General features: G+C 37.1%; 1 protein-coding gene and 1 long non-coding RNA gene across 5 annotated transcripts in view; both read left to right on the plus strand.

The window, feature by feature from the left end:
• The window catches only part of HOOK3 (hook microtubule tethering protein 3), an 88,732-nt gene that overhangs the window by 16,401 nt on the left and 50,872 nt on the right, over positions 1-21,459 (plus strand). For 3 of the 4 annotated variants that reach the window (XM_057419377.1, XM_057419380.1, XM_057419378.1), the window contains exons 3-5: positions 10,025-10,097; positions 17,584-17,634; positions 20,775-20,907. In XM_057419377.1, the coding sequence (XP_057275360.1) occupies positions 10,025-10,097; positions 17,584-17,634; positions 20,775-20,907 (257 nt within the window). The remainder of the gene's footprint in view (positions 1-10,024; positions 10,098-17,583; positions 17,635-20,774; positions 20,908-21,459) is intronic. The other variant, XM_057419379.1, reaches the window with a different exon arrangement.
• LOC130604660 (uncharacterized) lies at positions 19,179-19,660 on the plus strand. The gene is made up of 2 exons (XR_008973503.1): positions 19,179-19,449; positions 19,483-19,660. It is a non-coding gene; the product is annotated as an uncharacterized LOC130604660 (long non-coding RNA).

Below are 21,459 nucleotides of genomic sequence, written 5' to 3' on the forward strand. Positions count from 1 at the left end.
CTACCACATCTTCCTGTGGCTTTGTAACTATACACAGAACTTTGCTTCCTCCTGTTTGTTCTCTATGCTGCATGCATTAAGTGCACAGGCACTTTATATGTGCATCCAGTCTTTCTGATTCCCCAGAATGAGAGCTTTCCCTGTAGAGTTTTTCTGTAGGCCTTTCCTCTTTTATGTGCATATGTTTGGGATGACCCCATTTCAGCCCTTTTTTGTTGACTATAAGGTATCTCTTGTTCACATTGTTCCACACTTGACAGCAAAGTCCACTACTTTGTCATGTGATGTTTGGTTGTATTTTCCCTCCTCTGTTGTTCCTTGTTTAAAACTTCTTCACAGGTGCACCAGCCTGTTGGGAAATATGCTTCTGCCCATCCTAGTCAAGTGAATCTCATGTCTTCCAAGCATTCCTCAGTTCTCAGAGAGGGTTCTCTGGTCATGGATACCAAAACCTGGCTGCAAACACCAGTTCGTAGCTGGTTGTTGGCCTGCAGGGTATGTCCTTTTCTCAAGCCCTTCCTGCCAACTTTTGTGACTGGGGCAAACACCACTTGGGCCTTGACCTCAGTTTCCAGAGCCATGTAATCAACACTTGGTAATTTCCAGGTCTCCCTAGGTGCATAGCTGGTGCCAACGTGGAAGAGCAGAAGTAGTAATAGCCTGAGGACTGGACAAGCTTTGCCAGTTTTTCAACAATGCCATGAATTCAAACCCCTAGCAAGCAGCAGTCCATCTTAGGTGATGAGTCAGGCAAAAGATGAGGGTGCTCCATTCCTTGTTAATGCATACCACTTGCCTCTTTTGCTGCTCCCTGACTCTGGCTTACCAAACAAGGGTGATTCATTTGGAAGAGCTCCTAGCCCCTTAACTGCTATGAGGGCACTAAATTTATTTCTGTAGTTGCAGATCCTCAGGTGAATCAGGAGCCTTCCTCATAGTGAAAAAGCAAGCTGTCAGTTCACAGGAAGAAAAAAGGGGGATGTTATCTTGATGTAGTTAGGTATTTCAAGGGAACACTTTAGAGCATGTGGAAAGGCAAGATCTGGAGATATAGAATCATAAAGGCTTAAAGTAGACAACAGTCTTTCTTTCCTACCTGAAATTTCAAAGAAGATGTAAGTGCTGCAAAGTTCAGTTTTTCCACTTATTTTTTCCTTTTGAGAGAAGATGAGGCATTACTTACAAGAATTATGCAATTTCTATGTATTTTTTTCATCAAACAAACCCAATTTCAAGTCAGCTTCAGTGTCAGCAGTCTTCTTGCTCTGAATTACGCTGGAGACTAATAGAAGCAGTCTTTCTACTGTTTTAATGTATTTTGCTGATACACAAAAGAGGGCACAACACACCTCCCCTCCCGCTGCAGTAATGGATTTTCCAACTGAGCATTTAAATCAGCTCACTTATAAGTTTTCTGAAGTCTGAACATCAAGTATACAAGTCTGAAGGTGAATACAACATACATTGTATACTGTTCCTTTTTTAGGATTGGAAAGATGGTGTTCTTTCTTACTTGCTGGAGTATAAAAGATGGTGACTGTTTAAATTGTGTTTTCAGTTAGAGTAGGTTAGGATTTCAGCATAATCGTCTGTGAATCTGTTTTCAGTGTATGTAGAAAAAATAGTGACATGCCTTTAGAAACAATCTAATAATAACATAGTTAATATGGATATTCATCCATCTTTAACTACTGTCTGTAGTTCTTCCGTAAGACACAGGTTCCACTTCACTTAATGGTGGACCAACAGTGATAGCTGTTGATATATTGTATAGCTGTATATGTTCTTGATTGACTAGTTCAAAGACTAATCAGAAGTTGGATCTAAAATATAATATACAAACCAAAATGAAACTTCAGTGTTGAAGGCCCCTCAATGACCTTACTGACTTCTACTACCATTACTTGAAGTAATGCCTTTCTCCCTGCCTTGGTATTAAGAAAGGGAAACAGTTGGAATCATAGAATAGTTGGGATTGGAAAGCACCTTAAGATCATCTAGTTCAAACCCCCCTGCCGTGGACAGGGACACCTCACACCAAACCATGTCACCCAAGGCTCTGCCCAACCTGGCCTTGAATACCGTCAGGAATGGAGCATTCACAATTTCCTTGGGCAATCAATTCCGATGCCTCAGCACCCTCACAGTAAAGAACTTCCTCCTTATATCCAGTCTAAATTTTCCCCTGTTTTAACCCATTACCCCTTGACCTGTCACTACAGTCCCTAATGAAGAATCCCTCCCCAGCATCCTTACAGGCCCCCTTCAGATACTGGAAGGCTGCTATGAGGTCTCCACACAGCCTTCTCTTCTCCAGGCTGAACAGCCCTACTTTCTCAGCCTGTCTTCATAAAAGTTCTGATACTGTTTCCAGTTGATGAACTGATACTTTAATAAGAGGTGTACACTGCAAATACTGCATTTCTGTAGCATGATTTTAAAATATTTCCCATAGAAGCTGCCATGCTGACACTGAATGTGGGAATTCTTTAGTTTACCCAGTTTATATGTAAAGATGTAAGTAATTTTAAAGTTCTTTCCTTAGGCCCAGGTAATTGAACCTGACAGAATTTGTATTTGGCTGTCTTACTCTCTAATAGTTGTGCTTCAGATTTACTATTTTACGTACTTGTGCAATTGAGTCTATTGATTCTCATGTAGAGATTTAGCAATAATATTGCCAAATCTTGACTACATTCTGTTGAAATAAACTTTGAAGTGCAGCAGCAAGCTGATCTTGGATTGCAAAATAGGAATGATAACATGAATAATTTTTGAGGGAAAGTATTACTGCAATACAGGGATCAGCATTGTATAGTTGACTAGAAAACTGATCAGGAGTATGTTGACTAGACCAATTTAAGTATTCTTTCTTGAAAACAAAACCAAGTTCCAGACTAGCAGTGAAATTTTCTTTCTGTCCTTCAGACAGATACCACAAGAAGAATACTTAAGTCAGGCACCTGGGAATGTTAAATGATATAAAGCAGGTCTGGAGCAGGTTTTTCCAGTCTGTCCTTCTTTTTGTAATGTTAGCACTGGCACCCTCTCTGTCCCAAGAAAAATAACCACATTAAAGAAAATTTTTGCAGGTATAGAAATGTGTAAGAGCAACATAAGTGGGTCCTCAAGATTATTTGAAAATGTCATGCAGTGATGTTAAGTAGCAAAGAGCAAGCACAGCCTGAAAGCAGCAGGTCAACTGCAAACAAATGACATGTGCCATGAGAGCTTGAACAGTTGTAGCTTTGACATGAAGCCTTCAAAAGGTGAATTTATTGTCTTGACTGGAGACAGAAAGCTTAGATGCTGTTAACTGAGAAGGACAAGTTGTGATTTCTGTAATGCATGTCCTTTGAAATTTGCATGTCTTTCAGTATAGTTGCCTCTTGTTTAGGGTTCTTCATCAATGAGTGTCCTTTGAGGCTGGTAGTACTAAATGGTTAATTACATGCTGATGTAATGATAACTTTTGGATGCATCAGGACTTTCTCTATACTAAATTAATGTTTAAAAAACAGCTGAAAGAGCAAATTAATATATGCAGTGAGTTGAAAAAAAAAAAACAAAAAAAAAAACAGAAAAAAGGAACAAAAAAAAAAAGAAAAGGGTTCTTTATGAAGGAAGAAAATGCAGTCAGTGAAGAACTCAGAGGTGTGGAGTATTGATGAAAGTTGAATAATGTTGCTATGGTGCAATGAACTGGATATATTTCCATAGGGGAGTAAGGTTCCTTGGAAAAAAAAAAAAAGTTCAGAAGTCTGAACTTTCTATTCTTTATTTTTTTTTTAACCTCCACCTTCATAGAAAGAGTCCATTGGTACTTATAGGTCTAGCAACAGTGGAAACAAGATGAAATTAAGATGGCAATTTATCAAGAGGAATAGTTTCAATGAGATTCCTAGTTCAGGAAATAAGTTGCTTTAAGATATACAGAAAATTTGCGCCACACAGAACTGTAGGATTTGCTGTCAGTAAAAGAAAAAAGGGAATAATATTGCTTATTCATCAGGTGATTAAAAAAAACAGCTTTGCCTTTTGTCAGGTGTTCAGAAGGAGCCAGCAGCTCCTTCCATTATTCTCAGTTGTTTGTACATTGTTCTCAACACTTTTTTGCACTTAAGGTAGCAACCAGCTCATTTGTAACTACAGAAGGTTCATCAAAAGTAACAACTAATGTGGCAGAATTTTATGTAATAAAACTGCTAGAAGAGGCTTTGAGAAAAAAAGACTACAAAGGGAAATACTGACACCTTCAGAAGTATTTACATTGATGTAGTGTGTGATATAAAATGGCAGAAATTTAACCAAGCTTTCATGATTTTGCTTATACGTTCAATTGTTAATAAACAAGTGTTGGTAAATCCCTGAAGGACCCTTTCTTTTTACCATAAAACCTGGATCTTCAAATAAGGTAGAGTGCTATTGAATAGGATTCTCCAGCACTAACTATATTGTCTTAGAGGAAGAAATTTAGCCTATTGCTGTAACTTATATAAGTTTTTTGTATCTTCTGTGAGATTGACAGTTTCTTTGTGTTCAGATTTGGAGGTTACTAGTCCCTCTGACTAGAATTGGTATGAAATACAGTAAGATAAGATGCCTGTACACGATCAGTGTTGATTATTTTAGAGTGTTATCCTCCTGGCATAAAGATTGGAAGCAAAAGAAGATGTTTGAACTGTCTGTGAGTAGACTGGCTGCCTAAAATCATACAGCTTATGCTGTGTAGAGCAGATAGCAGTAGAGCAGATAGCAGATAGTTTTTTGGGGTTTTTTTTGTAGCCTTCCCTGAAGTCACTCATGTTTTCACTGTCCATTGGTATTCTTAGAACAGCATAATTCCATGGTTTATGCTACAATTTGAAATTGTTCTTTCATCCTGCTCTGGAGACTGCTTGTTGTATTACTTTCTTCATCTGTCATACTGGCCTTGGTAAACGTAAGAGATGGTATACATTTTCATCTGTCATTTTGCATTGTGACCCACTTAATGAATTATTCATTTGTTACATGATACATTGCAGCAGGTTGTGTTTGTTTTGACACATGCAGAACACAAAAGCTATGCTTTTGTATAGCACTGGGGGAGGGAAATTTTTGTAAACAGACGTTTTTTAGAGCAGCTTACTGTAGCACTGTTAAAATGAGTAATAATCATGAGTTATACTACATGCTCTGTGGGTTGCTTTTCTTCAGGAGAATATTTTTGTCTCTTGGCATGTATGATGTGGAGAGATGATCTCTTAAATAAAGGAAAATTTGCATACAAAATAAGATGGAGATGGTATAAGTGAGCACTGCTGAAAACAACATCACATGAAGTGATAACAACCTTAACTACAGCATAAGTATCTTCTGCTCTGAAAAAAAGTTCCACTTATCTGCAGTACTATTCAGATGCTAGGCAGCAATCAAGTGATATCCAATACAATACCTTTATAATTCTGCAAGAGATTGTCTGAGTTTCGATTTAGGCTCAGGAACTTACTGAATTAAAAATGCTTGGTTCAAACAAGTTATCTTGTGGTATGATGATGCTCCAATCAGTTTTCTGCTGCCCCTGCTTAGCACAGTACCTCTTGAAAATAAACTGTTAGGTTTTGTAGTCATAGCTGCTCAGTTCACCACCACGTTTTCGTATTTGCTTAGGTCAAACAGTGTTAATGACAGCATCTTTCTTAATGACAATGACAAAGGGAGTTGAAGAACCCTGAATGTGACTGAATCCTGATTCCCAGAAATTCAGCAGAGTAAAACTTATCTGCAGCAGCGTAGATGACCTAATGTCTGGAAGCCCCTTTTAAAAAGTATTTGTATAAATTCTGGTGGAAAAATCTGTCATTTCATGTTAGATTTCCATTAGTTTGATAGAGAGAAATAATTGCTATTGGTATTATTTCTGAACCATAATCAGGCTTTGGAGGACAGAAAAGAAATTACAACAGCACACTAGGAGTGACCAGCAAGGTGCTTGGTGACAGCCAGCATGGTTTCACTTAGGGGAAATCCTGCCTGACCAATATGATGGCCTTCTATGATGGGGCTACAGTACTGATGGACAGGGGTAGAGCAGCTGACATCACCTACCTGGATTTGTGCAAAGCGTTCGACACTGTCCCACACGACATCCTTGTCTCTAAATTGGAGAGACATCAATTTGATGGATGGACCACTCGGTGGATAAAGAACTGGCTAGATGGTCGCACACAAACAGTTGTGGTCAACGGCTCAATGTCTGGCTGGAGACCAGTAATGAGTGGTATCCCTCAGGGATCAGTGTTGGGACTGGTCTTGTTCAACATCTTTGTCGCTGACATGGACAGTGGGATTGAGTGTGCCCTCAGCAGGTTTGTCGATGACACCAAGCTGTGTGGTTCTGTTGATACGCTGGAGGGAAGGAATGCCATCCAGAGGGAGCTCGACATGCTTGTGAGGTGGGCTGATGCCAACCTTATGAAGTTTAACCATGCCAAGTGCAAGGTCCTACACCTGGGTGGGAGCAATCCCAGGCACAGCTACAGGTTGGGTAGAGAAGAGATTCAGAGCAGCCCTTCAGAGAAGGACTTGGGGGTGTTGGTCAATGGGAAACTTAATATGAGCCAGCTTCAGTGTGCGCTCACAGCCCAGAAAGCCAACTGTATCCTGGGCTGCATCAAAAGGAGCATGACCAGCAGGCCAAACAAGGTGATCTTGCCCCTCTACTCTGCTTTCGGGGGACCTCACCTGGAGTACTGTGTACAGTTCTGGTGTCCTCAACATAAAAAGGACATGGAACTGTTGGAACAAGTCCACGAGGATGATCAGAGGACTGGAGCACCTGCCATATGAAGATAGGCTGAGAAAGTTGGGGCTGTTCAGCCTGGAGAAGAGAAGGCTGTGTGGAGACCTCATAGCAGCCTTCCAGTATCTGAAGGGGGCCTGTAAGGGTGGTGGGGAGGGACTCTTCATTAGGGACTGTAGTGACAGGTCAAGGGGTAATGGGTTAAAACAGGGGAAGTTTAGATTGGATATAAGGAGGAAATTCTTTACTGTGAGGGTGCTGAGGCACTGGAATAGGTTGCCCAAGGAAGTTGTGAATGCTCCATCCCTCGCAGTGTTTAAGGCCAGGTTGAAGAGAGCCTTGGGTGACATGGTTTAGTGTGAGGTGTCCCTGCCCATGGCAGGGGGGTTTGAACTAGATGATCTTAAGGTGCTTTCCAACCATAACTATTCTATGATTCCGAGGTGATTTATGGCTGAGAAAAGGATGATCATTCTAGATTTGCCTGATGTAATACCCAACCTGTTGCTTTTCTGTTTGTTGTATTCCTGCTACAGTGGGTTATTTTTTTGAGATTTTTATTTTGCAGTATGCTGCTAATTACTGTGTAATCTGCATGGAGATGCTGTAAAGAGATTTGAAAGTACAATTCTGTCCACTGTTATGTGTTGATGATTGAGTGGATTGCTTTTCAGCTATGGTACCCTGTGATACTTCCCTGAGATTTGTGTACTTAAACAGAAGAAAACCTAAATGAGATCTGTGGAAGAGGACTACCAAACTGAATTTAGTTTTAGTTCTCTGGGATCTTCCTGATATGTGGCTGATGACACATATAAAGGTTTATGTAGCCCAAGACTTTCACGAAGACATTCAAGGCCAGTTGCTGGTCCACGTGCTGCTTCTATTGCAGTCATAGCTGAGGAAAACTGCTTACTAGCTATTGAAATACAGGCTTCCAGAGTGCAATGAGTTGGAGCTGACCTTGGAAACTTGTTGGTTTTCCTTAGCTGTTAAAAATTGGGCATGATATTAGCCATCCAGCCATTCCAAATTAATTCTGCTTGTGGTCAGCTGTTGTTTACGCTTACCCGTGTTGCTGTTAGAGACATGATTTGCAATGAAAATGCGGAGTCAAGATTTAGTATAGTCATGCACTACAGCCTTGAAGCAGCTGAAGATGTTAGTGACCAAGTACTATCCTTAAAAAGGTAAGATGCAGTCCTTAAGATAGTCGCATGGATCGTTTTTGCTAACGAAGCACAGGTGATTAGGGATACCTGCTTCCTTACTCAACTGCATAAACACTTTGTAGTTGTGAATTCGTTGTATGCAGGGCTCTTGCTTGGCTGTTGGCAATTCTCCTAAGACCCATTTGAAAGATACTAGGGTGCTTTTTGAACTCCACACTTCATATGGAATCACATGGGGCTACATGAAGCTTGAACTCTTGTTTTTTTTCATTACAATCCAGATGATTTTGTTGTGATTAGGTGGAAGTTTGGCAAATTAAGGCTTTTTGTAAGGAGTGCCATTTGTTTCCCATATATGTGAGCCTTCATCTCTAGTAGATCTTACATATATTTGTATCAAATTTTATTCTTAGGTTTACCTGTATTGTTAAAGCAGAGAGGGCATTTGAAAGCTATTGGAAACATCTATTTCAAAACAAGATAAAACTCTGGATAAGAGATGCTTTTTCTGTTTCCCAGTTTAAGATTCTGTCATCTGTGCTAGAAGTGTACTGTTTTTGAATAGGAGTAATTTGGAGTCATCAACTTAACCAGTAATTAAAGCTATTCTTCCAGCTATATGTTTGCGGATGCTGTGTCAGAGGAAAGGAAATACTCTGTAATCTTCACTAGAGTCTGTAACAGAATGTGTAAAAATAACTATTGGAATGTGTCAGTAGAGAAACATTGCTGTTTGTGATCTCTCTCCATTGCTGCATATTGTATCATGGGCTGCTTGCAGACCATGATGTATTGTGAAGAAGACACTGGGGAAGATGGAGTCTGTGCTCTAATATAAATACTGATAAAATTGCGGGTTTAGAGCATACATGATATAGATACCATTTCAATCTCCAGATACATTCATAGTTTTCTTGAGCTTTTGCCAAAAAAATCTCATAGCATCTTGCCCTTAAATGTTCTGCTAAATCCAGAACCTTTCTATCTGTAGAGGATACAGCAAAGAATGTAATAGTATTTGGTTTTAAGAGACTTATTCTTGAAAAAATAGGAAGTTTTGAGTTTGGTGTGGTTTTTTTTTTGGTTTCTGGGGGTTTGTGGGTTTTGTTTTTTTTTTTTCCCTTCCCCCTGATTATGTTAACTTTAAATGTACATAATATAAGCCTTTCCTTATATTCTGTTGACCTACTCTTTTTAAAACCAGTTATTTGTAGTGCATTCTCTCTCCTTAGTTCCAGTCATAGCATTTGCAAATTTCTGTGTGATATAAGGAAAATTTGACTTAAGTGAACAGTAAAAAATGGTAGTCTTTTGTATCGTTTTGGAACTTGGAGGCAAAAGAGTCTTGGGAGTTGCCTTGAAGAAGCAACTTATGGAAGGTGCTTTGTGAGAAAAAGGAAGAGAGGGAAGACATTGATGGAAATAAAAGTACACTGTGCAAGAAGTAGGTGTTATTCATTGCCTCATCAGAACTGCAGAAGATAGAAAAAATTTGTCTACAGTTATCACGTAAAGAGATTTGAAAAGACTAACAATGTTTAGTAGATGAAATAATAGTAAAATGTGTTCTCACTAGTAAATACTTCAGCGATACTTGTTAATTCTCCTTACTGTATAAAACCAACATACATATTGTTCAGTCTCAAGCTTTGCATTTAGTAGTAGTTATATAAGCAGTAAGTAGGGATCCATACTGTGTAGAAAAGAAATTTTTGTAAAGCTTTGAAGTAACTCAATCAAATATCCTTCCAGCACCAGCTGCTAAATTAGAGGAAGAGGAACTTAGGGTAAAAAGTGGCAAAATGCATTCTAAGTACAGCAGCTTCCTCTAAAGTATTAGCTACTCAAGTCACACTAATGAAGCTGTGCTGTCAGCAGGGTGCAAGGCCTTAAAAAAGTGAGTAGTAACAGCATTCTGAATTACTGTATACAGGCCATGTATAGGATATAGAGGGTAGTCATCTAAATAACCTCAGCCTGAGACAGGAGCTTAATCACCATAGTATCGTCACAGTTTCTGTAACCTGTTTTTAATGTATACTCTACTTTTTTTGTGTGTGTGCTTCAGAGATCCAGCTTACTTTGATGAAAACTGGCTGAACAGGATCAAAACAGAAGTAGGAGATAACTGGAGGCTAAAGGTATTTGACTTTGCTTGTCTGTGAGTCTGTATTTCAGTTCTTAATAAAATGTTGAAACCTAAATATTAGTGTATTTCTAGATTATTAGTGTATTTCTAGATTATGACCTTGCATTTTGAATTTTAGGCCATTTCAATTACTTTGTGTGTTTTATGTTGTTAGTCCTGTACAGTTTAGTGAAAAAGATAATTTGAGTTTGTAAATTGGTTTCAGTATTTAAAAGAAAATGTTGAAATAAATTTTATGCATTCCTTACTTCTCTTTGTTTGTCAAATGTTGAGTGAAAGAGTTTTTTAAATGGAAAAGAAAGTAGCATTAAAAAAAGCTTTGAGAAGCAGTTGCATAAAAATGATAGAATAATAAGCAATTTATTTAAGTAAAAACAGTAGTGTTTTTCCTTTTACATGCTCAGTAGTTCTGCAGAGCTGACATTTAAGAGAGGAAGTTGTATTTTTTTCTGTGTTGTTTGTACTCAGCATGTTTTTTAAATACAGTGTATTTGCTGGGTCATTTGTATCACTTGGTATTCTAGTACTTTCTCTGCAAACCTTAAGATGTTTTTAAATAGAATTTACAGTGCTGTGGCTGAAGAACATAGTTTCGCATGCAGATTCAAGTGAAGTTTCTGACAAGTTTTGTTCAGAGAATGATATATGTAACTTTGTAAATTGCCATTGCCAGCCTGACTCCTTGGGGAAACAAAATAGTGATGTTTTGTCTATTAATTCATGTTTCCTATAAAACTATTTTGTTCTGGCTACCAAAACCTCTTCTGAACATCTTGGGGAAGGGCTGCAGCTGTAAAGTGCTCTAGTAGTTACAGGCTCATCAACATCAGTGACTGACTAGAAAGAACACACAAGTAAGTGCCACCTGAGACAAGGATGGACCATGCTGCTGTTATGTATATTTTAACTTGGCCAGCAGATCTTGTCAGTGTGATTTCTGTTGCCTGGCCAGTTGAGTGCCTGTCTGGACTGCTTTAGAATGTTTTATCTTCCAGGGCTGCCAGCAAAAACGTGGATACATTGATGAGGCTATATTGACTGGCTAGTGAATAAAAGATGTGATCCCTAAAAAAAAAAATCTTTAGTTCTGCTGCTTGAGAGCAGTTAACTTCAATGAACTTTTCAAAGCAACATGTGGAATTGCAAGTGAACAGCTGCATGCAAGGTTTTATTTTTCTGTAAAATATTTCTGTTGCTTTTCCCTAAGGAATATTGAATTCTTGGCTGGTGAATTTGGAGAATAACAAATTGAGAACTGTTTGGTTTAATAGCACTTCAGTGCTGATTGAAAGCAGAGCAGTAGCTTCTGTATCTTTCACGTGGAGCTTGAGGAATAATTTTTTTTTTTTATGTCTCCTACCATTTTGGCAAATACTAAGGCTTAGCAGGTGTAAATAAAAAAAAAATAAGTAATGAAAACAGCTAAAAAGCAGAGCAATCTGGTAACTTCCTTATGTAATTGAGGTTGGAAAAACATCAGGTCAGTTTTCAGTTTCTTGCTGATGTCACTTTTTTTTTTTTTCCTCTCATAAATGTATGTAAATAAGAACATAAGACTTTATGTTTTTAATTTTTGTATAATTTTTTTTATATACCACTTCCCTTTTTATGAAGACTACTAAAAGGTGCAAATGTGATATTTTAACTCTTACTGTGTAACCAGGAAAGTAATCTTATACTATCCAATTGTTCCTCTTCTTCATATGTGAGTTAACACTGTTAGTAATCTAGTTGTTCAGATCTCTTGTGAGCCAATCCATTTATAGGAATGCTTTCAGTTGGTGCATTTCTATTGTTTTGGTACTAGATATAAAATGTAAAAAGCATACTCTCCATAATTATGATCTAGATTTCCCTTCATATTCTAAGAAGTACCATATGAAATTATTATTGGGTTATTTTACTACCTCACAAGTTATGCTAATGAGTGAATTATATTCTTGTTGCTAAACATGGTTGCTCTTTGCCTCTAATATCATATGGTGTAGTATTCATCACTTATGCAAGCTCTTGATATTATGAACCACATAAAGGAGCCAGTCTATTAGGGGAAGTTAAGAAAAAACAAACTAAAATGTAATGTGCAGGTAGTTTTATTTTGTGGAACAATGGTTAGGAGGGCCTGATAGGGGTTAGTTTAGGCCTGATACAGCCTTCCTAAATAAGAGATACTCAGAAAATTGTGCAGTTGTTAACTTTGAATTGGATGCTGTCCTGTTTATTCCTGTTTATTGGAACAAACAGTTTTTTTTCTTCAGCAGTTCTCTTGCTGATAACTGCAGGAATGCAGTCTTAGGAAAATATTTTTCATGTTGCTGTATGAGTTTAAAGAAGTACGTAAGTTTACAGGGATGTTTGTTCTTGGTTTCAGGGCAGGTTATCTTGACTTGAGAGATTGGGCAACGCACAGGATAGAAAAGGGGAAATATTAGAACTCAGAGGACTTGCAAAGTATGAAGCATTGAGCAAGCATTTTGTGTTGCAGCTGGGCAGATCTTTGTTGTGCTTACTGAACAAACATGTTTTTACTTCTTTGGTGTTAAAATTTCTGGGGCATAGCATATATCCATTTACATAAAAGTTTGTTTTCCCTTGGGCAACAAAACTCCTACTTTCAATGCTGTCTTAACTGCAATTTTATGTTCGGGGGCTGGGGGTTAAAACAGGGGAGGCAAAGACATACCCATTTCCTGATGTAGAAATGCACATTTAATATTTAGAGTTCGAACTATGCATACACTAGTATTTCATGCTGAAGAAGAAGACATTTTGAAGATAAAATGGCCTTTATTGAAAATGGGAAACGGCATACAAAATAATTCTGTTGCCAGATTTTGTAGGAATGAAATTTCCTGATCAGGAAACAAGGTTAGTACAGGAATACTAGTAATAGAACAGAAATTTGAACAGTTAAGGATTTTCAAATACACATGTCAATTCTGGCAGTTACAGAATAAGTTGTTGACTGTCTAAGTGATGAGATAAAAATGTTTTTTTTTTCCCCCTTCCATACAGTATAGTCATACGTAGCTTGGGAAAGGAAGGAAATATGCTGTGAGCTTGATTTCTGGCTTTTTTTTTTTTTTTTTTTATCTGAACTTCTTTCTTTGGCTTTCAGACTACAGTATCAGTTTTAAGTACAGTTTTATTGATGTTTAATGGTAGGAAACTGTTCCATTTTGTTCCATTACTGAACAGCACATTCAAACAATAGGAGGCACTAGACTTTCTACAACTAGTACAGTTTGAATGCTTTGTGCTTGGTACAATATTGCAAAATAGAATAACCACTGAAATTAGAGCATGGACTGCTTAGTGCTGTAATCTGAGTAAGTAAACAGGATTTTTGAGAATTGATTTTGACTCCCTGCAATAGTACAGGTATGTTTGCTCTGAATTCCTTCATGATAGAAGCTGGGATTTATCATTTAAAATCATTTAGGGATTTATTTTTGCAGAAGACAGGTTGGAAGGGTTTAACCCCCCAAAGCTAGTGGTATAACCTTTCTCTAGGGTCCATTTATAATTGGTGAAGAGACGTGTTCTCACAGAATGCAGTTTAGTGCAGGAATCTAATGTGTGTGGTGGGCACACCGTCTTCCCCTTTCCGGCCCATCCTTTTAAGTGCACTTTTAAGTGAACCTGGAAAGAATATGTACCTTAATGAAATATCTGAAGCTGGTTGATTAAGAATTCTCTCACCACTTGCAAGTTTGCCCCGCCAACACTTTCAGAAGTTATAAAGTTCTTGATTATAATTTGTGTGAAGCAAAATGGGTCTATGTGTAATTATCCAGGGAAGATAACTGCTGAACAGCATGTCAAAACATTTGGGTTCCTGTTCAGACATATCAGGACCTGAAATGTACAAGGATAAGTCAATTTATACAGAGTCTTCAGCACAGACAGGATTTCAGTCATACATGTGATGTAAGGATAAATGCAGAATTGGGGACTGGCTGTCATAATGTGAGAGAGAAAACAAGAGATTAGATAGCCCATGCTCCCTTTTTGACAGCAGTCAGAAGCTTAAGGGCACCTCTACTCCCCACTTCATCAGGCTTTCCTTTTGTTGCTCAAGTATATTCATAAAAAGTGAAATCTAGATGGACTAGCCTTACAGACCCTCAGTTTGCAAGCAGGAAGTAAATTGTAATTAAATAAAAATAGAGATTTCGTATGATGGGGGGGGGAAGGGGGAGGAAACAGGAGAAAACAAAGTCATATCGTGTTGACAGATCATGTGTTGCCTTCAGTAACCCAGGGCAGATCATGTCTGCTTTCATTCCAGTCAGTTTATCAAGTTAGTGCTGTATAATAAGAGTCAGTCTTACACTGGACAGTGTGTGCTAGCTATGTAGTACTACACTACAGCCAAGATGGTTGTAAACTGAGAAGGTAATTGTCATTTAACAGAAGGAACATCCCCACAGCTCTGTATGGATATTAATGAAATCTAGGTGTTCAAAGAATGAACAATAACATGCAGGTTCCCTTTGTGCATGCACTAGTTGAAAGCAAATGTCCCCTTGGTAATATGAGATTGGGGAAATAAACCATGAAATGCCAGATGGAAAAGAGATTGAAAATGAATAGAGATTCATCTATTCATCTATTAATCTATTCTAGAAATATCTAGTAATACATCTATTGTGAGTTGCAACAGCTTTTAAAGTGGAATAAATCATAGTTGCCGCTATTTCTGCTCCCCTTGCTCCCTCCATAAGTTTTCTGACTCATCTGACAAAGGTATGGGTGCAGGGAACAAATGTGGAAGGGAAATCGGGGTGCTGATGCAAATGAATAAGCATCCTGTATGATCATGGGCTGATCTCCAAAGGATGGTACAGTGATTTATAGTCATGATTAATACTGGAAATTCTATCTGTTGTGTTCTATCATTGTGGCTTTGAGTTACCCTCTGGGCTTAAACCATGGTAATGATTTAGTGCTCTTTCTTAACTAGTTATAGTTAGATTTTGAACAGCCATCACCTGCTGTGATTTAGAATTCTGATGTAATTTGTTGTCTTCGACGCTTTCTTGTGCTGTTCTTAATTTTCATTACAAGTCTTCCTTGTAAGAATTTATGATGCTATAACCTGGCAAATGTTGGAGTTACTGTGTTGAATCTCAAAATACAAAACATTTGTAGTAGTTTCCCCATGATGATTATCTGCCAGTGGCAGTAGAACCTTCTAAGTATACTCACTGCAGATGAGCTAAAGAAAAAAATCAGGAACCGTCTGAGTAATACCGAAGATCATTAAGCTTAAACCAGTCTGTAAAAGAGCTTCTCTAGCCTTACAATTGTATAATTGTGTGCCAGATAGAAAGATGGTACAGTTAGCTCTTGAAAGCAAGTTATCTTAGTACTGCTGTTTGGAATAAACCAGCAGTACTAAGTGGAATAAAATAGGACCTTAGATGGGATTTTTAAATTTTTTTTTTATTTTTTCCAGTTTGTTTGCTGCTTTCTTTTTCCAGGAATGCTGTCCTATATGTTAGTTTTGATGGTAGATTTTGATCAATACTGATTTTGTTCCAGCATCTCAAGTCTAACTAAGCTTTTTAAAAGTTTCATGGAGGAATATGACTCTTTGTATTTAAGGGATTTTAATTCAAACAATGCTTACAAGAAAAGGGGAAAAGAAGTATTTTGTAGGTGGTTAACTTCCACTTTATTTCTCATCGTTTGGGGTTATGTTCAAATTCAAGGTTTCTCACAATATTCTCATTGGCAAACTAGACTTAAATTCTGCAACACGGCCTTTGCGTTTCTGTGGCACTTTCCGCAGCAGACTCAGGTAAATTGTAAACCAGAAAATTTTAATGAATCAAGTTTGAAAATTACATTCCAATCAGTTCAGTATTTGTCATGGTGATTTGACATCAAAATTATTTACATTTCTTTGAATTCTTAAATCTCTTGCAGACTTTGGTTATGATTGTGCTTAGCCTTTGAGAGTGGTGATGGCGATTGCTTTTGGGTGGATAGCTAGAAGATAGTTGTAGTTCTCACAGAAACATGACATGTAAAGTGTAATGTTACAGAAATATCAGGTGTTTGGTAGTAGAAGGTGTAAACCTCAAAGTAAACTAATTACTATGCTGTTATGGGAGGGACAGTATATGTTATACAGGTGCTATTATGTAGCATTTCCATCACTCATTCTTTGCAGAACCTGTTTACAGACTTCATAGAATGATGATATTTTACACTGGAAAGGATATGTAATTTCATAGTAAATTAGAACCCTCAAGAGCCCAACTGTTAACTTTAACAAGTCTATCATATAAACCATGTCCCAAAGTGCCATGTCAATGTGTCTTTTGCAGCCTGTTCCAGTGCTTGATAACCCTTTCAGTGCAGAAATTTTTCCCTGGCAGAGCTTGAGGCAATTACCTCGTGTCCTATTGCATGCTGCTTGGGAAAAAAAGACCAACTGTACCTTGCTACAATCTCCTTTCAGGTATCTGTAGAGTGCAGATAAGATCTTTCCTTAGCCTACATTTCTCCAGACTAAACAACCCCAGTTCCCTCAGCTACTCCTATGTCTCAGGAGAAAATAGTGTAATTGCTGCTATTATCTACGTTCCTTGCTTAAATACTTGGACTTTAATTGGTGGGAATCTGTAGCTCAGCAAAAAAAATATTTTTTTTTCCCCTAAATATCACTTATGGAATCTATTGGGCATTTTTATAATTTTAAAGGCACTCTTTATTTCAGAGACTTGATGTAAATAGATTTTCTCCAGAAAGGGAGCTATATTCAGCACTAGAGAAGTGTGGCAAGCAGGAGACACTTAATGAATGGTATTGATTATGCAAGTGAACAAAAGCTGTCTTTGTACAGCAGTGAAGGCATCACTGAGAAATGTGAATTTTGCCCTGATGCTCTAAGACAGACATTCAGTTGTGAAGGACTGGGGGTGAGGGTGGCATGACACATGGACAGGCACAAACAAAAATGGAAGAACTAAGATGAATAATTAATGAGAAGGTTAATAAATTAAGCTTACATAGGCTGGGAATAAAGGATGATTTTGAGCAATAACTGGTATTGGTTTGGGAGAAGAGGTTCATCTCTGCAAAAAAGTAGAGCACTGGGATACTCCAAGAGAAGAAAGGAGGAAAAGAGTGGTTTAACTTCCAGATATAAAAATAATCCTAAAATAAATAAGTACTCCAGAAAGATTAATATTTTAGAGCCTATCCAAGACAATGTGATGTTTTTCGTAAATTTAAATGGGTTCTGTCAATTAACAGAGATTTGTAGTCGTGTGTGGAATCTGATCATAAGGGACCATTGCATAACTTTGATGATTCTAATTAAACTGCTCAAACAGAAAGTCTCATTGTGCAAATAGATGTATGATTCTTTTATATGATTCTTCTATGACTGCTTACTTTTTGATCATTTTTCTGTAACTTATTCTGTTCATTTATTGTATTTCCTACTTCTTCTTGTCAAATAGGTAAGCAACCTGAAGAAAATTTTAAAAGGAATATTGGATTACAACCATGAGGTAAGAACCATTTTAAGTAATCTACATCTACATTTCTTTTTGGTTATGTATTTTAACTAACCCGTTTAATGTAGTTTATATTCTGCTGATTAAATTATGACTTTTTCTTGCAAAGTATTTGGCATACAGAGTGTTTCATGGCCTGTTCTCTGGTGTTAGACTTCTCTAAAACTTCTCACCTACTTTATTGAATAGTCAGGAAATTCTGTCATACAAATAGTAGAGGTCTTTGCTGACTATATCCCAGTGATGGAATTGTGTTTGATTTTTGTCCCTTTCTCCGCCACTCCAGCTAAAGACTGCTGCTGGTTGTTTTTTTTTTGTTTGTTTGTTTGCTTGTTTGGTTTTTTTTTTTTTTTTTACCTTGAGAGACTGAAGAGTATTTTTAGCCTCTCCCCACATTAAAGTTTTTGATTAAATGTTTTAATCCCAAGATGTCAAAGTCTGCCCTTGGCATTCCCTCCTAGGCTATTGAGCAAACTCAGAATCTAACCGCTCCAGAGGAGATACGATACAGTATTTTTTTCAGTGGTGAATCTTCACCTGAAATATGCTTTTAGTCTCAGTGATGTTTTGAGGCAAATTGATCTGTACAGGCTGCAGCATAAAATCCATAATGTGTATGTTCTGGACATTGCCTGTTTTAAAATACTAGCTTCTCATAAATACTTTGGAGAGGAAGATGTTTGTTAACAAACTTAAGTCTTCAAAAAGGAACAGATTTTTAGAAAGAAAAAGTTAAACTGATAAGCTGAAACAAATTCTGAAAATAGGTGGAAAAGCAAGAGGGTTATAACTGACATTCTAGAAAGAAACAATTAAGGTTTTTTTCTTATAGAAAATTTATATTTGTATGACAAAGCAATGCCAGCTTCTTTTTGGCTATTTAGTATATATGATTAAGTTTCTGGTGTAAAAGCTTTACTACCAAGCAAAATCTGAGCTGTTTCAAGCTAATTAAGTTCTGCAAAGATAATGCAGATTTGTAAGTTTGACTGGATATTGGTTTGTGGGTCTTTTGGTTGTTTTTTTTTTCTTTTCTGTTGAGGTGATGCTTGTGGTGATATTGGGGATGACCTGGATTCTGCTATGAATCCTGGTTATGTTTTCCTCAACCTCATTCACTCTTCTAGCAGTCTTCTTCTACAAAAATATAGATGTGAATGTATGTAGATTTTACCTGATGCAGCTAAAAGCCTTTGAAAAGTGTATATGCTAATCTCGTTAATTTTCAGAAATTTCTATTGCATTCAGGAGAACAGTTTTTCAATAGCTGTCCTACGTTGCTGTCTTTGTCAATTATAGTATGGTAGAACAAGAAGATAAAGTTATCTATTTATAGCTTGCACGCTTTGTTATGCCCCAATAATCTTGCTGCAGAACTCTGAGCTCTGGAATTAAAACTTACTTTTTTTTAATTTATTTTTTTTTTTTTTAGTAAAGGTCTTTCATATTTGTTTTTTTTTAAAGGGGGATAATGCTCTTTTTCATCTCAGAATATTTATTGGAGAGTATAATTTTCGTATTTTGTTGTTTGTTTTTTTTTAAACTAAAATTATACCTTTTATTTACTTCAAAATCCTCTGTTTCAAAATCCTTCACATTCTTGGCTTCTGCATAGTGCCTCCTGATATGCGTCTCCCTTCAGCTTTCTTTAACAGCAATTACATTATCAGTAACTATGAAGTATTATTGACTTAAATCTGGCACTGATTTTGAAAGAAATTCAGCAACTACAGAATATAAAAACATGTCAAGTTTGTATAATTCAAAGAATATTATGGCTTACTGTATTGTTGCAGTATATATACAAATGTAGTATTTTCCATTGTGCTTGATGATACAAAGGTAGTATTTTCCGTTGTGCTTGATAAATTCGTACTCTCATTAGAATGACCGAAAGGAGATCTTTTCCAACAAGAATGAATCTGAGTCCTTTAAAGTATACAAAGTTTTTTAGTAGTGTTAATGCTCAGTTGGAAAGCTGTTAAAAAAAAAAAAATAATGCCACAATAGAAAAACCAGTCAGAACAAACTCAGCTACAACAATTCCATAAAGCCCAACCCTGGAAAACTTTTGAATGGCTCAATTTCCATGTATTCTTCATATACATCTGTTAAGTGTTTTTCACAAATACCTTTACCTAATTCACTGTTTTTCTTGAGTATTAACATGAAAAAGGGTTTCTAGCAAACAAATGACTTGATTGCCTCCACAGTCTTTGTTTCTTTACTGCACCCTGCTTAAGAAGTGACAGTTTCTTTTTATCTGCAATTAATGTGTCAGAGCTGTGTTTAATTCTATATTTCATATTCATATTTTCAGCCCCCTGAAAGTTCTTTATGAACAATTTAGCAGAATTGTTTAATTCCTTCTACTGACAATCATTAATGTAAATCTTTCTTAATTATAAATAAGATTACATTAATTGTAAGTCACATGGGGTGTTTTTTTTTTTTGTTTTGTTTTGTGTGGTTTTTTGGTTTTGGGTTAGTTTTTTTTTTTTTCCCTGCATGTGGGCTGTTTAATTATGTATTGTACTACAGTGTCAAGTTCTCTTCCATGGAACTAGCTTTTATAGCTCTGAGACTTGCTAAATATCCTTAAATTTTGTAAAAGTGTGAGGCCGTGTAATCAGGTTTTAATGTCTTATTTTTGTCATTCATCAGTGCTAGACACATGTATTGTGCAAGTGCAATATTTCAATCTTTCTTTTTACTGGTAAGAAATGTGAGACTTGTGTATAATATATTGTGCATCATAATGTGGTTTTAGGAGATAGATTTCCTTTTAATGGAATGCTCTAAAAGAAAATCTGGTTATCCATGTGCTGTTGATCACCATGGAAGCCTGCCTTTGTTACCTTTCTTATCTGAAGAAAAGAATCTTGCTAAGTTTGAAACTAATAGATGCTTATTAGTCGAAACAGTTGTGTTTGTGTTCTCCCAAATAGTAATTCTGTCAAGCAGCATGTTTTAACATTTAGATGTTGGGTATTAGGCAGTTTTAAAGGTGGGTTGAAAACTGTGTTAAAGTATGAGTGAATTTCTCTTGTTGCTTTTGAATCATCTTTGTATTTTGAATTGTGTGGATGTATATGTGTAGTGATACAGTTGTATATGTACTGGATTTTACACAGATTCTAGGGCAACAGATTAATGACTTCATCCTTCCTGATGTTAACCTGATTGGAGAGCATGCTGATGCTGCGGAGCTTGGGAGAATGCTTCAGCTTATTTTGGGATGTGCTGTGAATTGTGAACAGAAGCAAGGTATTAAATTTTGAAAGCATGTTTTCTCCCAGCCAGTGAATGAAAATCCAGCTTGTTGTGTGACTACTTAGGGGTTGCTGTCAGAGAAAAATGTATTTTTTCAGTGATATTATTTTGCCCTACATTTAGTAACTGTTGTTTTGTTGTAAGCTTCACTTCTTTTGGAGTCTCAAACTGTGGAATTAGTTTTGCTTCCAACGTACGTATTTTCAGTTTTTGTTTGCTGAGCCATGAGTATGACTGGGGATTGGTCTGAAGGTGTGATCTGGGTTACTGTAGTTTCTGAGACTTTTGCGTGGGTTTGGCAAATTAAGAAAGAGTACAGTTGTCAACCATGCCCTCTGGGCAGCAGCTGAAGACCAAGCATGCTACCTTAAGGGAATCCAAAATATCACTCGAGGCATTTGTTAAGTGATTGAATCCCACTTCAGGAGTCACTGAAAAGAGACTTCTACCTGTCTTGACTCCCATGGCACTGACTGTCTTTCTGACCCACACAGGTAAAATGAGGACCCATTTATTTTTCCTGTAGATGCCACAGAGAATGTGATG

Source organism: Pezoporus wallicus, unplaced genomic scaffold (genome assembly GCF_028554395.1).
Source record: "Pezoporus wallicus isolate ANWC-B61680 ecotype Strahan unplaced genomic scaffold, APGP_CSIRO_Pwel_v1 contig_7344, whole genome shotgun sequence".
NCBI classification, from domain to species: domain Eukaryota; kingdom Metazoa; phylum Chordata; class Aves; order Psittaciformes; family Psittacidae; genus Pezoporus; species Pezoporus wallicus.